Source organism: Rattus rattus, chromosome 14, assembly GCF_011064425.1.
Source record: "Rattus rattus isolate New Zealand chromosome 14, Rrattus_CSIRO_v1, whole genome shotgun sequence".
Lineage (NCBI taxonomy): Eukaryota > Metazoa > Chordata > Mammalia > Rodentia > Muridae > Rattus > Rattus rattus.
In genome coordinates, this window is record NC_046167.1 from 73,480,101 (window position 1) to 73,501,876 (window position 21,776).

The 21,776-nt window shown below is 53.2% G+C and overlaps 1 protein-coding gene across 6 annotated transcripts; it reads left to right on the forward strand.

The window, feature by feature from the left end:
• Positions 1 to 529: 529 nt before the first annotated feature.
• On the forward strand, positions 530 to 15,662 carry Fgfr4 (fibroblast growth factor receptor 4). 6 transcript variants are annotated; one of them, XM_032884948.1, is made up of 18 exons: positions 530 to 669; positions 3,460 to 3,606; positions 4,277 to 4,540; positions 4,629 to 4,706; positions 4,809 to 4,975; positions 6,665 to 6,788; positions 7,320 to 7,510; positions 7,617 to 7,755; positions 8,198 to 8,400; positions 8,483 to 8,628; positions 8,712 to 8,833; positions 12,747 to 12,857; positions 12,955 to 13,145; positions 13,769 to 13,891; positions 13,999 to 14,069; positions 14,302 to 14,439; positions 14,722 to 14,827; positions 14,942 to 15,662. In XM_032884948.1, the coding sequence occupies exons 2-18, from the start codon at positions 3,525 to 3,527 to the stop codon at positions 15,089 to 15,091; spliced, it is 2,406 nt and encodes an 801-aa protein (XP_032740839.1). In that variant the 5' UTR covers positions 530 to 669; positions 3,460 to 3,524; the 3' UTR covers positions 15,092 to 15,662. The 6 variants fall into 6 exon arrangements, with proteins under 6 accessions (XP_032740839.1, XP_032740843.1, XP_032740841.1 ...); XM_032884952.1 differs by having other exon boundaries at positions 8,495 to 8,628; XM_032884950.1 differs by having other exon boundaries at positions 8,201 to 8,400.
• Positions 15,663 to 21,776: the final 6,114 nt, after the last annotated feature.

A 21,776-nucleotide genomic window follows, 5' to 3' on the forward strand; every position in this document is an offset into this window, starting at 1 on the left:
TTATTTATATATTTAGTTGGCTTATTAGTTGGTTGTTTTGTCCCCCACCCCCACCCCGCCCTGAGACTGGGTTTCTCTGTGTAGCCCTGGCTGTCCTGGAACTCCCTATGTAGACCAGGCTGGCCTGAAACACAGAGATCCACCTGCCTCTACCTCCCCAGTGCTGGGATTAAAGGAATGCGACGCCACCACTACCACCACCACCCCGACGGAGATGCATTTTAAATATCCTCCGAAGGTCGCTCAGGCAAAAAAGAGGTCAGATCTATCTGAGGTACTGCGATTGCACGGGAAACCAAGGAACCTGGTGAGTTCCAAGGCGGTGTAGAGCAAAGAATAGAGCAAGTAGCAGGTCACACCTTGCAGGTTATACCAGGGGCCCTGGAGCGGCTGAGACTGGGAAATCCAGTACCACCCGGAGCTCTTGCACTAGGGTGCCCGGCTGACTTTAGCCAGATCACGAACCACGCCTCTCAGATCAGAACTGGTCCAGAAGGGGCGGAGCCCGAGGTGGGCGGGGCAGGAGGTGGGCAGCCCCCCGCCACGCTGCAGTTGCAGGGACATTCCTGGCTCTTCGGCCCGGGGCGGAGGAGCTCCCGGCGGGTGAGTGTGCCAGCCCTGCCGGGATCGTGACCCGCGAGCGCGGGAACCGGGTGGCGGAGGAGCCAGGTGAGCCGAGCCCCTGCACGGGGAGCCGAGCCCTCTATCTCTGGGCGAGCCCGGCCACACACCGTACTCCCGGCCGCCTTGGGGACCGCGGCGGTGGAGCTCGGGAGCTGCCCCTTCAGTCCCGGGGACCTTGGCGCCCGCGCGGCGGGAGTGGTTGGGTGGAGGGGACGGTAAATCAGTAACCCGCAGCGCACACAGGGCCTTTTGTCCCCCTCCGTTCAAAGAGCACCCTGGTCACCGCTCTGGTTACTTATTGCCCACCGGGGCGGGGGCGATGGGCCAGCTGTCTATGCAACTCCGCATGGAGACCGTTGACGTGCACCTTCCTCCGAGGGCGACGGGGTAGGGGCACTAAAATAAGAGCACTGTCGCCCTTGGGCTGGGTGACAGACGCGCTCTGGCCAAATTGATGAGGAAATTAACTCTCGCAGTCACTTGCACAGAGCACCTCTTCGTGTGAGTGCAGGAGGGTAGACAACTAAGGGTTAGCGATCCTCAGCGGCCAGCCGAAGTGACCAGACTAAGAACTCTGTGATTGAGAGTTCAGGGCAGCGTGGGAGTGGGAATAAAACCTCCCTGGACCTGTCCACCCCAATCCAAACTGGAGACGAAAATCTGCCCTCTCTGCTTAGCAGGGTGTGGTAGGAGTCTTTTGCAGATGAGCAGACCAAACTAAGGGTAGGGGGCCATGTCAAGGGTTTTTTTTTTTTTTTTTCTTTTCTTTTTTTTTTTTTTTTTTTTTTTTTTTTCCGGAGCTGGGGTCCGAACCCAGGGCCTTGCGCTGGCTAGGCAAGCGCTCTACCACTGAGCTAAATCCCCAACCCCCATGTCAAGGGGGGTTTTAAAATGATAGCTAAGCTGGTCGACAAAAGGAATGAGTGACACAGAGGTACAGACAGGAAAGCAAACGTGCTGGCTTTTAGAATTTACTGAAGGGACAGACAGTGGGACTAACACTGGTGTTTAAAATGAAGCCCAGAACAGCTGGGCCGGGTACATGGGCCTTAACGGGGGCTAGCCAGGCTGAGGCAGGAGGCTTACAAGTTGAAGACCTACTCGGTTTACAGAGTGATTTTCAGTGCCAGTCTGCCTGGCCAACTTTAGTGAGAATTTGTCTCAAAATAATAAAGAGAGAGAGAGAGAGAGAGAGAGAGAGAGAGAGAGAGAGAGAGAGAGAGAGAGAGAGAAGAAAAGGGCAGTCTGCAGTTAACCCTCAGGGGCTTGTAAACTAGGTAACAGGGAGAAAATAGGGCTGGAGAGATGGCTCAGTGGTTAAGAACTCTGACTGCTCTTCCAGAGGTCCTGAGTTCAATTCCCAGCAACCACATGGTGGCTCACAACCATCAGGGACCAAAACAAAACAAAACAAAAAAGGCCAAACAAACAGCTGGGTGGTGAAGAACTAAGATTTGCCAAGATACCAAGCAAGAAATGACCATGACTTAACCTAAGTGGGGTAGGGAAGCTGAGAGACATCGATGAGGTCAGTGGACCGACCAAGGCTTAGGCCTGTGTCTTCCTCAGCAGTGGGCTGAGAATGGTAGAATGGGTATAATGGCCTCCCTGGGCAGGGTTCCCAGTTTGGTTAGGTACTAAAGTTGGACCGATACAGAGATTAGCACAGCCGCTGTGCAAGGACCTCATACACACTCACAAAACCTTGCCCAACAAAAGCAGGGTCCTGAGGGAAAGAACCCTGATCCAAAGATGGTGATACCTGGTTGCTATCCAGGATAGGTAACAGCCTGTGCGTCCCTGGGACTCCACTGGTTCCCTGGTCAAGTTAAGGCTTACGCCCGAGTCTTCCTTTAGGGAAACAGATGTTCACAGCAGCATTTGGACAAGCGTGTGTATCTACTGCACAAGTAGACACTGATTAAGGTCAGACCAAGGTGCACACTCGGTATGGGGACAGGGAGAACATCTCACCAATGCTCTGTATGTGTGCCGTCCCTCCATGTATGGTCCCTTTTTGTCCCTGAAGCAACCTTATGATGATAACGGTTCAGAAAGGTAGGTCTTGGCAGGAACCGGGATTTGAAATTGTTGCTACCAGATTTACAGTGTAAAATCTGTGACAATTCCCAAGCCACCTCGACACGAAAGCTCGGTGGCAGAAGCTTTGTTTAGCGTGCAGGGAGGTCTCGGGTTCAATCCACAACTCAGAAAAAACAATAACAAAAACAATAAACAAAGCAGAACGAGCTCCTACATTGTCTAAGACGGAGCCGGAGGGTACAAACCACCGGAAGTGCCCTCAGGATGCTTTCCTGGCTCAGAAGGAGAAAGAATGTCCTCGATTTGGGCTGCGCCTCCTTTGGGCACCCACCGCTGGAGGCATCCCAAGCTGGACGTGGAAATGCCAATAATACTCAAGAGCGAGGTCCCATCCGATGGCGTCCAGATGCTGAAGGCTGGCCTTGTATTAGGTTTCCCTTTTCTTCTTTGAGCCTTCAGCAATGAATTCATTTATTCAGCAGAAAATAAATGATGTGTCCAGGATAAGCCTCCATCTCTGCTTACTCCCAAGGAAAGAATCCCGAGACTGCTCTCTCTGTGAAGGCTTGCCAGGTCACAGTAGGACCCAAGACAGCAGGAAGTCCGCACACGCCCTGCAGAACCTCCTATGGGGAGGCCAGGGCTCTGCCCAGCAGTGCTGGCTCCAGTCTCTGCCCTGCTACTGCCTTGTGGGGTTTGGATGAGCCTGCTGACTGCTTCCTGTCTCTGGGTCTTCATCTGCAAAACAAAGAATGGGACCAGCGCTGACCAGAGCTCTCCCCCACCCCCAAACCCCCTCTTTTAGGAAGGTGGTCAGCGGGAAGTCTGGCCTGGGTCCCGAGAACAGCTGGAAGGAAATGTGGCTGCTGTTGGCTTTGTTGAGCATCTTTCAGGGGACACCAGCCTTCTCCCTTGAGGCCTCTGAGGAAATGGAACAGGGTATGGCCTCTAAGGTGGGAGAGGGTGGCAGGGATGTCAGGAACAGGCACAAGAAAGGGGCTTCTGGCTGAGTAGAGCTGGAGAGGATCCTGGCCCTGGCCCTGGCCCTGGCCCCAAGAAGGAGGCAGCAGGGCAGGGCGTTGCAATTCACTGTCTCGCTCCCAGCAAGCACACTCCTATCTGTATGTCTACAAGAGAGGATTAGCCTTACAGGGCACAGAGCCTGGGCTAGGCTGCAGAGCCAGTGGTGAGCCCCTTGGCTGTGTGTGTAGTGTGGTTCTATGCACCGGGTGTGTTGGTTGGGAGGTGCAAGCAGCATGTGTGGTGTGTGTACCAAGGATGGTGTGCCTCAGAGGGGTGGCATGTGTCCTTGTATGTGGCACCTGTAGCATGTGCCTTGTGTGTGTGTGTGTATTTTGGGTAGTAGCATGTCTAGCATGTGTGCCGAGTGTGTTTGTGCGTGTGTGTGTGTGTGTGTATGTGACAGCTCCCAGAAGTATGGCGTTGGCCCTACGCAAAGCATTTGTAGCATGTGGTTATGTGTGGGAGGACAGCATGTATCACAGGATCTTTGTGTCTCACGTGTGTAGCATGTTCTCTGTATGTAGGGTGGGGGGCTAGCCTTGGATGGAGCTATGGCTATTAATGATTGCTGCCCATCTGCCCTCAGAGCCCTGCCCAGCCCCAATCCCGGAGCAGCAAGAGCAGGTGTTGACTGTGGCCCTTGGGCAGCCTGTGCGGCTATGCTGTGGCCGCACTGAGCGTGGTCGTCATTGGTACAAGGAGGGCAGCCGCTTAGCATCTGCTGGGAGAGTACGGGGCTGGAGAGGCCGCCTGGAGATCGCCAGCTTCCTTCCTGAGGATGCTGGCCGGTACCTCTGCCTGGCCCGTGGCTCCATGACTGTCATACACAATCTTACTTTGATTATGGATGGTAAGAGGGTCTGGCAGGGGTTGAAGGGTCCCTTGGGAGGGAAACCTCTTCCCTTGGATTTCAGAGGCCTTCCTTTGTCCCTGAATAGACTCCTTACCCTCCATCAATAACGAGGACCCCAAGACCCTCAGCAGCTCCTCGAGTGGGCACTCCTACCTGCAGCAAGGTTGGTACCTTTTCCCAAGGACTGTTCTCTGCCACCCATCTGGTCACCAAGTATGGGAGCCAAGGTCACCTTAGGGTCCTAATGACTCTCTTTTCCCTCTAGCACCTTACTGGACACACCCCCAACGCATGGAGAAGAAACTGCACGCGGTGCCTGCCGGGAACACTGTCAAATTCCGCTGTCCAGCTGCAGGGAACCCCATGCCCACCATCCACTGGCTCAAGAACGGACAGGCCTTCCACGGGGAGAATCGTATCGGAGGCATTCGGGTGAGTCTCAGTTTTCGGAGTCTGTCTCTACCCCCACCCCCGTTTTCACACCCCCACCCTTCCATGTAGGTCGATAGATAACGAGGAAGGTGATTCCGGAGCCCCAGAGCACGAACAGCCCTGACTCAAGTTCCCAATCTGCTACCCTCTCACAAAGGGCAACCTCTCAGCCTCAGCAAAAACTAACTCATGTTGTGGGCTGGTAGGGGTCTTCGCTGTTGGCGATGCTGTTTATGAAGTAGCCACGAAATGGGCTACTTCAATGATTTCTATTCGTGTTTGCGGGCATGCGCCTACAGAGACCAGGAAAGGGCATCGGATTCCTGGGAGCTAGAATTACATAAGCAGTTATGAGCTGCCAGACAGGGACAGTTAGGGAACAAACTCAGGTCCTCCAGAAGAGCAGCCAGCACTGTTAACCTCTGAGCATCTCTCCAGCCCTGAGGAGGTGGTGCTGGTGCTGGTTTTAGAGACAGGATCTCTCTATGGTCTAGAACTCACTAAGTAGACTAGGCTGGCCTTGAACTCATAAAGAACTAGCTTGCCTCTCTGGCTTCCTGGGGGTGAGGATGCTGTTTTGTTTTGTTTTGAAAGATTTATTTGTGTATGTGAGTACACAGTCGCTGTCCTCAGACACACCAGAAGAGGGCATCGGATCCCATTACAGATGGTTGTGAGCCACCATGGGGTTGCTGGGAATTGAACTCAGAACCTCTAGAAGAGCAGTCAGTGCTCCTAACCACTGAGCCACCTCTCCAGCCCCAGTGGTGCTGGCTCTTGAGATAGGGTGTCATTGTAGAGTACCGGCTATGTCCAAGTCCAGCCTCCTGGGAAGCATCTCCTTTAAGGTGGGAAGAAACACTGGGCAGTGGGTTTTAGCATGCTGTCGGAAGGAAACAGACTCAGAGCCAGCAAAGACAAGCAAAAGAGAGCACTCCCGGGTAGGGCATAGCTAAACTTGAAAGACTCAAACCAGGGCTCGATGTTGTTTTTCTATTGGGGTTTTTTCGGGGGGGGGGAGGTTGTTTTTTTTGGTGTTTGTTTGTTTCGTTTGTTCCTTTGAGATAGGATCTCACTGTGTAGTCTTGAGGGGCTTGGAACTCCATCTATAGAACAAGCTGGCCTTAAATTCATATTCTCCTGTCTTTGGATGGCTTCCTAGTGTTGGGATTAAAGGTGTACACCACCATGCCTGGCCTTCAAACACCTCCTCCTCCTCCTCCTCCTTCTCCTCCTCCTCTTCCTCCTCCTCCTCCTCCTCTTCCTCTTCCTCTTCCTCTTCCTCTTCCTCCTCCTCCTCCTTCTCCTCCTCCTCTCCTCCTTCTCTTCTCCCTTCCCCTCTCCTCCTCCTCCTCCTCTCCTCCTTCTCCTCCTCCTCTCCTTCCTCCTCCTTTACCTTCTCCTCTTCCTCCTTCTCCTCCTCCTTCTCTTCCTTCTTTCTTCTCCCCCTCCTCCTCCTCCTCCCCCTTCTCCTCCTCCTCCTCCTTTACCTCTTCCTCTTCCTCCTCCTCCAGCCCCATTAAGATACTTCTTATAGCCTCTTTCTCTGTCCAGGGATCTCTGGCCTTGGCCTGATCCTCTCAGGGGCTGGAAAGATTGAGAAGAGCCTCATAGGTAGATTCTGTCCTCCCCCGTCCTGGCTTTCTCGGGTCCCCTGTGGACACTTCCTCTACCCCTGCCTGCTTCCAGCTGCGTCACCAACACTGGAGCCTCGTGATGGAGAGTGTGGTGCCCTCAGACCGTGGCACGTACACGTGCCTTGTGGAGAACTCTCTGGGTAGCATTCGCTACAGCTATCTGCTGGATGTGCTGGGTGAGTGGATGGGCTGGGCAGGTAGGACAAAGAACCTGGCTTATCTTTGGCTCCGTGCTGCCCCGAGGGTGGGTATCTTGTCTTATCTTGTGTTGGAAACTAGATGGAGTCAGTTTCAGACAAGTGAGACAGCCCCAAGGGTCAGAAGGAAGCAAGGGGTGGGTGGGGAGGCGTGGAGAAATCGGCCTAAAGGAATGGGAGAAGGGCATCCAGGCAGGTGGCACAGACTAAATTCAGTTCTTAAGACTGTAGAGCATTTGTGGGCAGGGATACTTCATGGGTGCAGCATTTGTGGGGGAAGGGGACAGGGACAGGCCGTGGACATGTTGAGGTTGCGTCTGAGAAGCTGCCCTGGGCCCAAAGACAGTAGAGCCATAAAAAGTTAGCGGAAGGTAACCGGAAGATAGACAAGATCAGAGCTGTGTGTCCAGAAGGTCCTCCACCTGAGCCAGGAGGGCGGCTGGGGGCAGGGAAACCGGGTGATTTCGTGGGTGCCACTGGTCAGGGTTGACGGCCTGGCCTGGCCCCCAGAGCGGTCCCCGCACCGGCCCATCCTGCAGGCGGGACTCCCAGCCAACACCACGGCTGTGGTTGGCAGCAACGTGGAGCTGCTGTGCAAGGTGTACAGTGACGCCCAGCCGCACATCCAGTGGCTGAAGCACATCGTTATCAACGGCAGCAGTTTCGGCGCTGATGGTTTCCCCTACGTCCAAGTCCTGAAGGTGCGGTTCCTGCCAGTGCCTGGGCTGGGCCCCAGTCTTTCCCCATTAGGGTGGGAGGCTACCTAGCCACCATCCCAGCCGTGACCCAGAGTGTGCACCGCTTCAGACAACAGACATCAATAGCTCAGAGGTGGAGGTGCTGTATCTGAGGAACGTGTCGGCTGAGGACGCGGGGGAGTACACCTGCCTGGCGGGCAACTCCATCGGCCTCTCCTACCAGTCAGCGTGGCTCACCGTGCTACCCGGTGAGGGCCTGGGGGATTCTGGGGGAGGCTACAGGACTCCTCTCTGGTCCATTGTGGCCTGTTAGGTAGGCAGTCTCCTTGGCCTGTGGGAGGATAGTTTTGTTTTTGTTTTTTTGTTTGTTTGTTTGTTTGTTTGTTTGTTTTTGTTTTTGGGGGGGTGTTTTTTTTTTTGTTTTTTTGGGCGTTTTTTTGTTTGATTTTTTGGGGTTTTTTTTGTTTTTTTTTTTGGCACTGTGAGTGCTCTCACTGAAATCAGCAGGGATGTGTATTTGATTTTACGTGACTGTCCATATGACCCCTCAGGGATATAAGACTACCTCTAACTGTGACATTTTCCGTGTGTGTCCCTATATGTGTTAGTAACTATGGGGACCTAAGCTGAGGGGAAGGGCTGGTCAGTCTGACCACCCACTGCTCATTTCTCTGTCTATGTTCCTCTAAGAAGCAGAGGAAGAAGACCTCACGTGGACAACAGCAACATCGGAGGCCAGATATACAGATATTATCCTATATGTATCTGGCTCACTGGCTTTGGTTTTGCTCCTGCTGCTGGCCGGGGTGTATCACCGACAAGCAATCCACGGCCACCACTCTCGACAGCCTGTCACTGTACAGAAGCTGTCCCGGTTCCCTTTGGCCCGGCAGGTACTGCGCCTGTTCCCCAGATCCCACCATGTCTGGCTCTCAGCCTGACCCCAGCAGGCAGAACAAATCTCCCACTTTGCAGTTCTCCTTGGAGTCGAGGTCCTCTGGCAAGTCAAGCTTGTCCCTGGTGCGAGGTGTCCGGCTCTCCTCCAGTGGCCCGCCCTTGCTCACGGGCCTTGTGAGTCTAGACCTACCTCTCGATCCACTTTGGGAGTTCCCCCGGGACAGGTACACTGAGCAGGCTAAGAATGGGGGTGCCAGCTCAGGAGTGGTACCCACGGATCTGAGGCACAGGCCTTCTTGGTCTCCAGGCTGGTGCTCGGAAAGCCCTTGGGTGAGGGCTGCTTTGGGCAAGTGGTTCGTGCAGAAGCCCTTGGCATGGATTCCTCCCGGCCAGACCAAACCAGCACCGTGGCTGTGAAGATGCTGAAAGGTATACATTGCAACCTGGGCAGGGTGTGCTGGGGCCATGCAAAGGGCTAAAGGGATAGCCTGTGCTGGGGCCTCACAAGGGGTTAAAGGGATAGCCTGTGCTGGGGCCATGCAAGGGGCTAAAGGGATAGCCTGTGCTGGGGCCATGCAAGGGGCTAAAGGGATAGCCTGTGCTGGGGCCACACAAGGGGCTAAAGGGATAGCCTGTGCTGGGGTCTGCATGGACTGCCCATTCATGAGAAAAGACCTCAGGTTTTCTACCCTTGGTCCTGAAGCCCAGCCCTGCTGCTGGCCCTGGCAAATGGCTTCTAAGCCTCAGTTACCTCTTGCGCCTCCACACGGATGAGTAATGGCTCCTTACCTCTCAGGGGGAAGTTTATAGATGTTTCTGATACATGGCGGCTTAGTAAATTTTTGGTGTAGGGTGTGGAACTGGTTTTCTTTTCTTTCTTTCATTCTTTCTTTTTTTTTGTTGGTTTGCTTGTTTTTGTTTTTATGTTTTTGAGACAGGGTTTCTCTGTACAACCTGGCTGTCCTAGAAGTCACTCTGTAGACTAGACCAGCCTCTGCCTCCCACGTGCTGGGATTAAAGGCATACACCTCGTGATGGGATAGGACCGTTTTGTTTTCTTTAGTTTTGAGGCTGACCTAGAGGTCACTTTGTAATCTAGCCCTGCTTGGAACTCATAGGGATCCTCCTACACCAGCCTCCCAATACCTAACCAGCTCAGTAAAGTTTAGCCCCTGGGTGATGATCCCTGTGAGATTTATGGTGATTGGAGCTTAACATCCCCCGTTAGCTCTGGGCTCTCTTAGTCATCCTCACACGTTTTATGCCTCATCCCCACCAACCCCACTAAATAATACACCTTCAGCACATATTCCTGCCGCTCCTAGTCCCTGCCCTAGAACAGTCCCAGCCTCAGGGCTGGAGAGACGGCTTTAGCCACTAAGAGTGCTCAATGCTCTTGCAAGAGGCCTCAAGTTCAATTCCCAGCACACACATCTGGCAACCCAAAACCACCTGTAACTCTAGCCCCAGGGATTCTGACAGCCTCTCCTGGCCTCTGAAGGCACACGCACACCCGTGTGCATGTACGCACCCACGCACATATGCACCGCTCACATACAAATAAATCTCAAAAATAAAACATCCCAGGTTCAAGCTGGGCCTGGTGGCATGAGCCTGTCATCTTGGGTACACAGGAGACTAAGACAATAGGATGGTAAACTGAGGTAAGCTACGGACAGAGCACAAATGCTGCCTGGACAACTTAGTAAAACCCTTTTCCCAAAATATGACGAGGCCTAGCTGAGTGCTAGAATGCTTGTCTAACATGTGCAGGAGCCACCGTATGATCCCCAGGAATAGCGGAGAGGATAAGGAAACCCAGAACTCAAGCAATGTCCCCCCAAAGTGTCCTGCAGCTGCCTGGTGTTTGCCCTTGGAACCTCTCTCATTTTTGTCTTTATTTTAAAGTTTATCACCTTTTCAGACAGGGTCACACTATACAGTCCTGGCCAGCCTGGAACTTAATAGACCAGGCTGGACTTGAATCTACAGATCTCCACTTGCCTCTGCCTCCCTCTGCTGGGATTTAGGGCGATTATTGTGTTGTGTGTGTGATACGTGTGTAAGTGTGAGCACCTACAAAGCCAGTACCCATATTGATCAGAGAACAACTTATAGGGGCCAATTTCAAGGATCAAAGTCTTGTCATCAGGCTTGTTCACCACACCCTCTCGTTGACTCCTTTATGTTTTCTTCTGTGTGTCTATTATTCTTTGCTTCGTTCTGTGTAAATCATATTATCACATCATGTCTACTCAGTCTCTTGATGTCTAACAGTATACCCTTGGGTCCTGGATGTCTTGCTGGCTCCCCATTGGAACCTGCAGCTGCGGTCCCTAGCCACTGCATTCTTCCCTCCTTCCACTCTGCACAGCCGGAGCCAGCTGGCACTTTCTGTGAGGCAGTGATTGTGAAACAGGCTTCTCCATATTGATGTGCAGCGAGGGGAAGAGTTACATCTTTATCCCAAGGCCGCAGCAGGTCAGCCCTGGGAGCCTTGTCCCTGGTCCTTAGCCCAGTCTTCCCTAGAGAAGTCACAGAGGTCTCCTTCCTTCATACATAACAAGACCTCAGGGTACTTCCCGCCTCTAGGAACTGTTACCCAGGAACCAGTTAGCACAACTTCCTTCCTGTCTGGAGCTTCTGCCTCTCTCCTGTCCCCTGGACCTGCTCATGGGAAGATCAGTTCTTTGAGAGTCTTCAGAGTTCTGCTGCATATAAAATGAGTGTGAGGTTCAGAGAGGTTGAGAGACCATGGGTGTGGGTGCCAAGTGCATGTATAGGTGTGTGTGTATAGGTGTATGTGCATGTATAGGCTTAGGTGTACATGCATGTATAGGTGTAGATATCTGTGTATAGGTGTAGTGTATGTGCGTGTATAGGCATAGGTGTATGTGCATATATAGATGTCAGTGCATGTGCATGTATAGGTGTAGATATATGTGCATGTATAGGTGTAGGTATATGTGTGTATAGGTGTAGGTGTACATGCATGTATAGGCATAGATGTATGTGTGCGCATAGGTATACGTGTATGTGCATGTATAAGTCTAGGTATATGTACATGTGGATATAGACATAGGTGTGTGTGCATGTACAGGCATAGGTGTATGTGTGTAGACATAGGCATAGGTGTGTGTAGGTGTGCAATATCAGGTGCCTCCTCTATCACCAGCTTAGTTGTTTATTATTATTATTATTATTATTGTTGTTGTTGTTGTTGTTGTTGTTGTTGTTGTTATTATTATCATTATTACATAAGTACACTGTAGCTGTCTTCAGACACACCAGGAGAGGGCATCAGATCCCATTACAGATGGTTGTGAGCCACCATGTGGTTGCTGGGAATTGAACTCGGGACCTCTGGAAGAGCAGTCAGTGCTCTTAACCACTGAGCCAGCTCTCCAGCTCTCCAGCTTAGTTTTTGAGACACAGTCTCTTGCTGAATCTGGGGCTTGCTGTTCCAGCCACGCTAGCTGGCCGTCTACCTACCCCTCCCCACTCTGTGCCTGAGTGTTAGGGCCACAGCCCTGCTCCACCCAATTGTTTACGAGCGTGCGGGGATCCGAACTCAGATCCTTGTGCTTGTGCTGCAGACACGTCATTCCCTGAGCATCTCCCCAAACCATCAAAGCAAGTATCTAAGCCAACCTTAGTGGTACACACATCTTTAATCCCAGCGGTCAGGAAGCTGAGGCAGGCAGATCTCTGAGTTCAAGGCCAGCCTGGACTACAAAGGTAGTTCCGGAACAGCCAGGGCTATACAGAGAAACACTGTCTTAAATAAATAAGTTTTGTTTGTTTGTTTTTAGGGTCTCTATATATAGTCTTCCTGGATTCATATGTAGACCAGGCTGATCTCAAACTCATGGTGTGCTCCACTATTCCTGACCTGGAATTATTTTTTTTTTTAGCACTTACTTTTTTTTTGAGAGTTTCATATATGAGTACTTATTTACAGCATTTCCACCCCACTCTATCCCCCACATCCTTCCATGCTCCCTGATCCCTCTTTTTACTTACACACACACACACACACACACACACACACACACACTCACACACGCACACACACACACGGCTGGCCTCATATTCATCAAGTGCTAGGCTTAGACAAGGGCTCTACCACCCCTAGTTTTATATGTGGTGAGGACTGAATGCAGACTTCTTGCTAGGCAAGCACTCTACAAACTGAACTACATCCCTAGCCTGAAAGGCTTCTTTTGAGGCACCAGCCCAGCAGGGTTTCAGCCCACACTTCCTTGACCCCACCCCCACCCCATCCCATGATGCTCTTGTGGGGTTGGAGGGCAACTTCCTCAGCCCACCCGTTGCTTTGCAGACAATGCCTCCGACAAGGATTTGGCAGACCTGATCTCTGAGATGGAGATGATGAAGCTAATCGGAAGACACAAGAACATCATTAACCTGCTGGGTGTCTGCACTCAGGAAGGTGGGGCCGGGAGCCGTCATTACAGTTACGCAATTGGGATGCGAAGGCACAGTCTTGCCAGACTTCCCAACCTCTGGTCCGCGTCTTCCCTCTGTAGGGCCCCTGTATGTGATTGTGGAATATGCGGCCAAGGGAAACCTTCGGGAATTCCTGCGTGCCCGGCGTCCCCCAGGCCCTGATCTCAGCCCTGATGGGCCTCGCAGCAGCGAAGGACCGCTCTCCTTCCCGGCCCTGGTCTCCTGTGCCTACCAGGTGGCCCGAGGCATGCAGTATCTGGAGTCTCGGAAGGTGTGGGCAAAGGACAGTTGTGCTGTGGTCTGAACTACTCTTAACTCCTCCACACCTTCTTGCCGGTGGCACTGAATGTTCCAGCGGCTTCCTTGCTCCCAGTTCACGGCTCTTAACTGTTGCTCCCATACATTTGCAGCTAACCCTGCATGTCCCTATTTGTAACCCCGCAGGTGCCCATTCTCTCCACCCGAGGGCAAGCATGGTGTAGGCATGGGCTCTGAACGAACCGTGCTTCTTTCTTTTTCTCTTTCTGGGTCTGGGGATTCAGCCCAGGCCTCTGCCCATTCCATTTCTCATCGGTTCGGGGGTTGAGTGACTCTGGCCCCTGGGCTTGCTGTGAAACGTTGAACTCCCAGACGTGGGTCCTGATTGATACTCCCTACCCAGTAACCCCGCAGGTCCCCATTCTCTCCACCCGGGCAAGCATGGTGTAGGCATGGGCTCTGAACAAACCGTGCTTCTTTCTTTTTCTCTTTCTGGGCCTGGGGATTCAGCCCAGGCCTCTGCCCATTCCATTTCTCATCAGTTCGGGGGTTGAGTGACTCTGGCCCCTGGGCTTGCTGTGAAACGTTGAACTCCCAGATGTGGGTCCTGATTGATACTCCCTACCCTGTCCTCAGTGCATCCACCGGGACCTGGCTGCCCGAAACGTGCTGGTGACCGAGGATGACGTGATGAAGATCGCTGACTTTGGGCTGGCCCGTGGTGTCCACCACATCGACTACTATAAGAAAACCAGCAATGTGAGGGGCACCGCGGAGACACATGGGAGTGGGGCGGGGACTAGACCTGGTCTAAAAGGGATAGGTCCTGTACTACTCACACCACTGTCCCTGCCTCCTTCCTCCAGGGCCGCCTGCCAGTCAAGTGGATGGCTCCTGAGGCGTTGTTTGACCGTGTATACACACACCAGAGTGACGTGTGAGTCCGGGGACTGGGTTCTAAGATGGCTGTTGGATATCTTCAAGTTGTCCATCCCCACTAAAAGGGCAATGCGCTTGCCAAAGTCACAAGATCTTAGGAGTTCCTCTGATACTCCTAAGGAAAGGAGTGCCCCTCCCTATCCCTAAGGGTGCATCGACTGCGGTAGCCTTTACTACAGCTTCAATGAGGAAGGAAGCTGGGCCCCGCTGAGCTGCAGTTCTACCTCCAGGTGGTCCTTCGGGATCCTGCTGTGGGAAATCTTCACCCTCGGGGGCTCCCCATACCCCGGCATCCCCGTGGAGGAGCTGTTCTCACTGCTGCGAGAGGGGCACAGGATGGAGCGGCCCCCAAACTGCCCCTCAGAGCTGTAAGGTCACCCTCCTTGCCCCAGCGTCCAGACCTCATCCTGGGTCCTGACTTTGATGTCAGCTTTGACCCTAGCCATAGAGCAGTCCTGTCTCCACTCCGGTTCCCTCTTCTTCCTCTCCACAGCTCACGGTGCCCTGGTCTTGTTCCTACTCTCCCATTAACCTGCCCTGCTTCTCCTGCCAAGCCCCCACACCCACCGCGGCCCGGAGCCCCAACCCTAGGGAGCCCACAGTTCTCACTTTGCCCGCCCTAGACATAAGTTTCTTTGACCCGTTCCCAGGTATGGGCTAATGAGGGAGTGTTGGCACGCAGCTCCTTCTCAGAGGCCGACTTTTAAGCAGCTGGTGGAAGCTCTGGACAAGGTCCTGCTGGCTGTCTCTGAAGAGGTACTGCCCATCCCCGCCCCATGCCCTCTCTCTGCCCGCTCCCATGACCTAGGGACCTGACCATGAAGCATCCAGTCCCAGAGGCTGGAAGTTGAGCAGCTCTGTTCCTTGCAGTACCTTGACCTCCGCCTGACCTTTGGACCCTATTCCCCCAACAATGGGGATGCCAGCAGCACGTGCTCCTCCAGCGACTCGGTTTTCAGCCACGACCCTTTGCCCCTCGAGCCAAGCCCCTTCCCTTTCCCTGAGGCGCAGACCACATGAGCCTGGGAACGATGTTGCATGGGCTCCTAGGCCCGTAGCCGTGGGACTCCGAGTTCAACTCCAACCTGTTGCATCAGCATTTGACGTTGGCAGTGTCATCAGGCCTCTGACTCGAGGCTACTGCTGGGCCAAATCCTCTCTCTGGCCCTGTTTTGGGGAGGCCCATTCTTGGTCTTGGGGTTCATAGTTGAGGCCTTCTGTTCCAAACTTATGTTCCCAGCTCAGAGTTCAACTCCTCGTCTCAAGATCATGGCCGTGCCCTTGGACTCATCCTCAGAGGAGCGAAGCATTAAGGCCTTGACACTTAGCCTCCACCCCAGGGGCTCTCCTGGCCTGACTGCAAATCTTTGGTCCTAAACATTTCTAGTTCCCCAAACAACCTAGAGGCCTCGGGACTTCACTGCCCCCCCCCCAGCCCACAAGCCTCGCCACCCTGGTCCCCAACTCCCCACTGCTTGTTCCAGCATCTTGTTGAAGGGGCCTCAGCTCTGGTGTCCCTGAGAGACGAGAAGCCTGTGGAAAGACAGAAGAACAAGGCATTTTATAAATTATTATTATTTTTTGAAATAACTCTCTGTATGCCTGGTGTCTTCCCTGAGTGGCAGGGCGGATCGTGGGAAGACTCTCCATGTTGGGATATGACTCGGGGCGGGGGCGGGTGCCAGGCAGGCCTACAGCCCGCTTCCGCCTCCAGCCGTGCTAGCGCAGACTCCGAGGCAAAAACACACCCTTGCCTTTGTCCGTCCTACAGAATCAACCTTGTGTGTGCAGCGGTGAGTGGGTGCTCATGGGCAGACGAGCCCACACTGCACCATCTGTAAGGCAGGCCCCGTATCCTCTGTACACGCATACATGTTTGGCCCACAACTGTCCCCGAGGGAGCTGGCGTCCCCTCCCCCATCTGCTCAGCATTAACCAAACTGACCGTTAACACAGCACGGAAACGTGAAATCAAGCCTCCAGCCACTGCCTGCTCCCACGGTCTGGATCCGCCGGCTCAGGCTCAGGGCTTGTGGGGGCCGTGCCCGCCCTGCCTGGCCCTGGCCAGTCTCCCAGGCAGCAGCTGGTTGCCGCCTGGCTGAGCTGCAGCTGTCCCCACTTGCATGATCCTCCCTGGAGGCTGTTACAACCCCGTTCTCAGCCCCCACCGCAGAGGGATCAGCTTCCCAGAGCTCTGGAGGCTGGAAACTTACTGGACTCCGTCCTGGCAGTTTCAGCTGCTCCCTGAACCCTGAACCCTGAAGTTTAGGGTGGGCAGAGAGAGGTCAAAAGGGGTCCCAGACTTTCTGCTGCCTGGTTCCCATGAGCTCTCTGGGAGGGAAGACTGCAAATGTATTTAGGCTTCCAGGGACTAGTGCAAGAATTTAAGGGTGGTGCTAAAGAGATGGCTCTGACTGGAGAGACAGCTCAGCGGTTAAGAGCACTGACTGCTCTTCCAGAGGTCCTGAGTTCAATTCCCAGCAACGACTTGGTGGCTCACAGCCATCTGTCTGGCGCCCTCTTCTGGTATGTCTGAAGACAGCTACAGTGCTCTCAAATTTTAAAGAGATAGCTCACTGTTTAAGAGCACCTGTAACTTTCCCCAGGGACCGGGATTTGATTCCCAGCATCCACTATTTGTAACTCCAGTTCCTAGGCAGCCAACACCCTCTTCTGACTTCCATGGGCACTGGACACACCGACATGCACCTGCAGGCAAAAAATTCACATATGTAAAAAGAAAACAAATAAAAAATGAATTGTATGTATGTATGTATGTATGTATGTATGTATGTATGGACAGTAGTTGGCTCCTGGTATAAGTACCATACATAATAACCACATGTTCTGACTGAGACCTGCTTCCAAACTCAGTCTCCCCTTAGAGATTACCATTCAGTGACTGAGTCCTGCCACCACTCCAGGTCTTGAGGCAGATCCCTTGGGTTTGCCTGGGTCAGTAAAAGATTGGGAGGTTGGGATGAGGTATAAGGACCAAGAGCTGCAGACCAAAACCCCATGGTCCACAGTTCCACCGCTGGACCATGGCTACTCTTGAGTCACCGATGGTCTCAGCACAGCTTGACCACAGAGAGGCTGTTTTCCCTTCCGTGTCTAGTACATTATTACCCACCTCTAGTCCAAGCTACTGAGGAGACCGAAGGGAGGATAATTCAAGAATTGGGGGTGGAGCTGGAGAGATGGTTCAGCAATTCAGAGCACCCAGAGCACATGCATGCAGAGGACCTGACTCCAGTTCCCAGGGTCCCCTAGGCGGGGCTTGCAACGGGCTCTAACTTCCGGTCTAGAGGGTCTGGTGCCCTCTTCTGCCCTCTGCTGGCACTTGTATGCAATGAGCACATACTCACATACACAAATACACATAACTAAAAATAAAATGAATATTTTTTTAATTAGGAGTTTGAAATAGGCCTGGGGTACATATGGGGTTCCATGATAGAGCTGAGCTGACACCCTGGGTTCTCAATAGGCTCTGTCTATGCACATCAGAGCCCAGAACCTGGTTGTTCAGTGTCACAGGGGCAGCTTTCGCCTGACAATTTCTGGATTCCAGGAGCGACTGGACATGGTGAGACTGTCTCAGAGAGGAGAAAGACTCCACTCAGAAGGCTGAGCGGGTGGATCAGCCGGAGTTGGAGGTGGGTAAGGGAACAGACCTTGTCTCTAGAAATAAAACCCAAACTTGTAATCCCCACACTCAGAGTGCGTGAGATAAGAGGATCACCTCAAATTTGATGCCAGCCTGGGACAGAGAACGAGTTATAGGCCAGCCCTCTGAGCTACAGGGTGAAACAGTCTTTTTAAAAGAAAAAGACTAAAATCAAAGCAGGCCAGACGTGATGGCAGATCAGTGAGTTTGGGACCAGCCTGATCTACATCATACCGTCCAGTCAGGCCAAGGCTAAGGAGTTAAGCCTTGTAGCAAAAGCAAAACCAAAACAACAAACAAACAAAAAGGACTCAGATTTGATTACCAGTACTGTGAAGACAGGACAAAAGAAAAACGGGGTTCCATAGGGTAGCTGAACAGACACCCCGAGTTCTGCAGGCCCTGTGCATACCAGAGCCCAGGACCAGGTTGCTTAGAGTGACAGGAACAGCTGCTGCCTGGTGATTTCTGGGGTCCAGGAAGGCTTGGATGGCCTGTCCCCAGCCCCTCCCTGCCAACGTCCCTGGCAGGCATACAGTTGCTGGGGTTGTCTCACATTCCTGACGTCCCATGTCAGGACACAGATGTTGCTAATTCCCCTGTGCAAGCTTTGCTGCTCCATCAAGCCTGCCCTCCACAGCCGGCGCTAGGCAGCATGGAGACAGCTGGAGCCTGGCCCCTTCGTCTGTCCCGGTTCTGAGAAGCTTCCAAGCCTGTGAACAGCACTGGGCTCCTCTCCAGCAGGCCACCGGCAGACTCTGCTGAGAGGGGAAGACAGACAACACTCTGATCAGGAAGGCTCCAGCCCACGTACGTACGTACTGTACGTACGTATGTATGTACGGTATGTACGTGAAGCTGACTTGAGCACCTGGGGTGAAGAGTCCGGGTGCAAAAGGTAGCACCGTGGCGGTTGTCCTCTCTGAGCCCGCCTCCCTGCCCGGAACAGGAGTGAGTGATGACACCTGCCAACCAGGGCCTGAGCGCTTCGTAAACAGCGGCTGTTAGTGCACGGTGATTAAGACAGGGCCTCTAGGGCAGGCTGCCGCGCTGCGGTGGGGGTGGGGCACTGGCCCGTCCCCTTCTCTCTGGGCAGCCCTTCCAGGAAGGTTTCTCACCGCAACACTTCCTTGGGGGGTGAGGGGGAGACACTGAGGCTCAGAAATTGGAAGTAATTGGCCCGTATCACATCGGGCAAAATAGGGGAAGTGGGACGTCAGACTATTCAGTGGTCTATTCCCCTTTGAGCTCATTTCCATGCCGTAGGTGGCCCAGCATTTCCTAGTGTTCAGAGACTCTGGGAGGCACAAAATACCGAGGCCCGATAAGCCAGTGTGGCTGGACAGACACTATTCGATCTCTGTTTTAACTGCAGACTTATGACCTGGTGCCTGGCACATAATCAATGTTTCCCCCAGGTTTTCCTTCCAGGGGACACTTCTCCTAGAGACACAGCTTACTCAGACCCAGGTTCTCATGACAGTGTCCTCTCCACTGGTGCTCAGACTAAACCTGTGTTGTCCCCATGCAGAGACTCACTACTGAGATGAAGGGATGACACAATGACCTAGAGGGTTTGGGTTGCTGGAGCCCACCCCAGGAATGCTACTGGAAAGTAGGAACCAGCATTTGGGCAACCACAATTTTTGAGTCGCTACACTCGCACATCTTTTAAACTCACGTGCACATAGTGACACACAGCAGTAACCCCAGCACTGCGTGGAGGTGAAGGCAAAAGTGTCAGAAGTTCAAGATCTTCCTCAAACAAGAAGAAAGCTCATACCCAAAGCCTGGCACCGTGGCACACACCTTTGATCCCTGCACCTAAGAAGCACAGGCAGGCACAGCTCTATGAGTCTGGGGCTAGCCTGCTCTACATAGTGATTTCCAGGACAGCCAGAGATACATAGTGAGACCCTGTCTCAAAAAGGGAAACAAAAAAGAAAAAGAAAGGGTGAAAGGAAGGGAGGGAGGGAGAGGGAGAGAAAGAGAAAGAAAGAGCAAGGCCAGCCTGGGCTACATGAGGCCCTATCTCAAAAAAGAGACAAAGAGGGTCTAAGGAGCTGGTTTAGCGAGACAAGTGCTTGGTATGCAAGCATGAGGACCTGAGTTCAAATCCAAAGCATGCATATACAAAGGCAGGCAGCAGGCAGGAGGCTCCCTGGGACTTACTAGCTGCCAGCTGGGCTCCAAGTTGAGCTGGAGATCCTGCCTCAAGGGAATAAGGCAACCAGTGACGGAGCAGGCTTCCTCTGGCCTCTACAGACACTCGCATAGGTGTACACATGGGCACGAACACCCCATCCCCCAAGTCAGTGGCGAGAATAGAGTGCTACCTCAGCCCATACAAGGGCCTGTGCCTCACTCTTCACAGGTCCACCAACACTTCAACAGCAAGCAGCCCCTTCCTCCCATCCTCTCTCCGCATCCCTGTCCCTTGCATGCATGACCCTTGATCCAGTTAAGCTATTACCGTTCTTGTCCCTAAATCCTAACCCAGGGCACATGTGGCAGAAACAGGGCACAGTGAAGTGGTGTGAAGGAAGGGACAGAGGTGACCCAGGTCTAGGCACCGTCACATGTGTACGGGCAGGCCCATACATACGCAGTTTCCCCTTGCTTACTACCTCCCACACAACTGGAACTCTAACTGGGAGCCTCCCTATCACCTGCTGTGGGATTTGGCCTAATCTGGAAGTATGTGTGTGAGGCAGCTGCAGCTCGCCCCTCCAGAGGAAACACCGTTTTTATTCCCTTACCGAGGAAATCTGACCTTCATTGGCACCTGGGCTCCACAGCTGGAGCCCGTCCCCAAGAAGCAGCAGAGGACGGGGCATGAAATTGACAACAGCTGCATGTGACCAGCTTTGCCCGCATCCTTTCCAGCCCCAGCAACGTTCACATTCCATAGCACCAACTCGTTCCGGGTCCCCTGGTGCCAGGCTATGTTGTCCTTTTCCTGGTATTAAAGCATCAGCCTGACCTGACCCCGAGGCGATGGCTTGAGCTCTTTATAGCTCTGGAACCTCCAAGTTACCCCAGGGCTCAACTCAGTGTCCCTTCCCTTCAAAAAAATGGCGTACCCTAGGCATTCCACAACTGCACACAACCTCACCCACTGTGGGGGTCTCATGGGACTCGCCTCTGTGATTTCAGGCCCAGGGAAGAGCAGACCACCCTGAGGTTTTTCAAATGACCTGACAAGCTGGGTGGTGAGGCTCCTGTCAGGGCCATCTGTTGGGTTGCCTTCAAACCCCTTCAATGATGGGGTTGGGGATTTAGCTCAGTGGTAGAGCGCTTGCCTAGGAAGCGCAAGGCCCTGGGTTCGGTCCCCAGCTCCGGAAAAAAAAAAAAAAAACCAAACCCCTTCAATGGTTGAAGGCCCCTGGGAACTCAGAGATCTTCCCCATGGAGGCAGGAGAGGAAGGTCAGCTGGTAAGAGGGAGACAACCATACAGCAAGGCTGCTTTGGACATGGGGCATAGAAATCCAGATGTGCTGTGCATGCCTGTGATCTGAGCACGCAAGACACAGAGGTGAGAACACCGGGAGTTTAAGGCAGCCACGGCTACTCCTAACCACTGGCTCTCCTGGGCTGAGGCTGGACTTGAATTCCTGATCCTCTTGCCTCTGATTCCTCCTCGGTGCAGGAATTTCAGGCCTGTACCACCATGCCCGTGTCTTACTTGTTTCTGGATAGTGTCTCACACAGGAACCCAGGCCAGTCTGGTACTTGAAGCGACCTTTCTCCCTCAGCTTCCCCAGTGCCAAGATCACAGGGATTGGACTCCACACCTGCCCCCCAACCCCTCTCATTTTGGCTGGCCTGGGACCCACAGAAGTCTACTTGCTTCTGCCTCCTGAGAGGAGAGATTACCAAGGCAAGGCTGAAATTGAACTTGATATGTAGCCCAGACTGGCTCAAACTTTCAATCCCCCTGCCTCATCTTCTAGAATAGCTGGACTCACAGGCCTGCATTACCATTTGATTATTCTGTCTTCATGACTTCGAATGTAAGTTTAAAGAGCTGAACG

Bases quoted from the DNA above. Each gene is read 5' to 3' on its own strand.
- Fgfr4 (XM_032884948.1), top strand. From the start codon at position 3,525: ATGTGGCTGCTGTTGGCTTTGTTGAGCATCTTTCAGGGGACACCAGCC. The intron at 7,511-7,616 runs GTGCGGTTCCTG...GCACCGCTTCAG, and splicing joins CCTACGTCCAAGTCCTGAAG to ACAACAGACATCAATAGCTC. The intron at 14,828-14,941 runs GTACTGCCCATC...TGTTCCTTGCAG, and splicing joins TGCTGGCTGTCTCTGAAGAG to TACCTTGACCTCCGCCTGAC.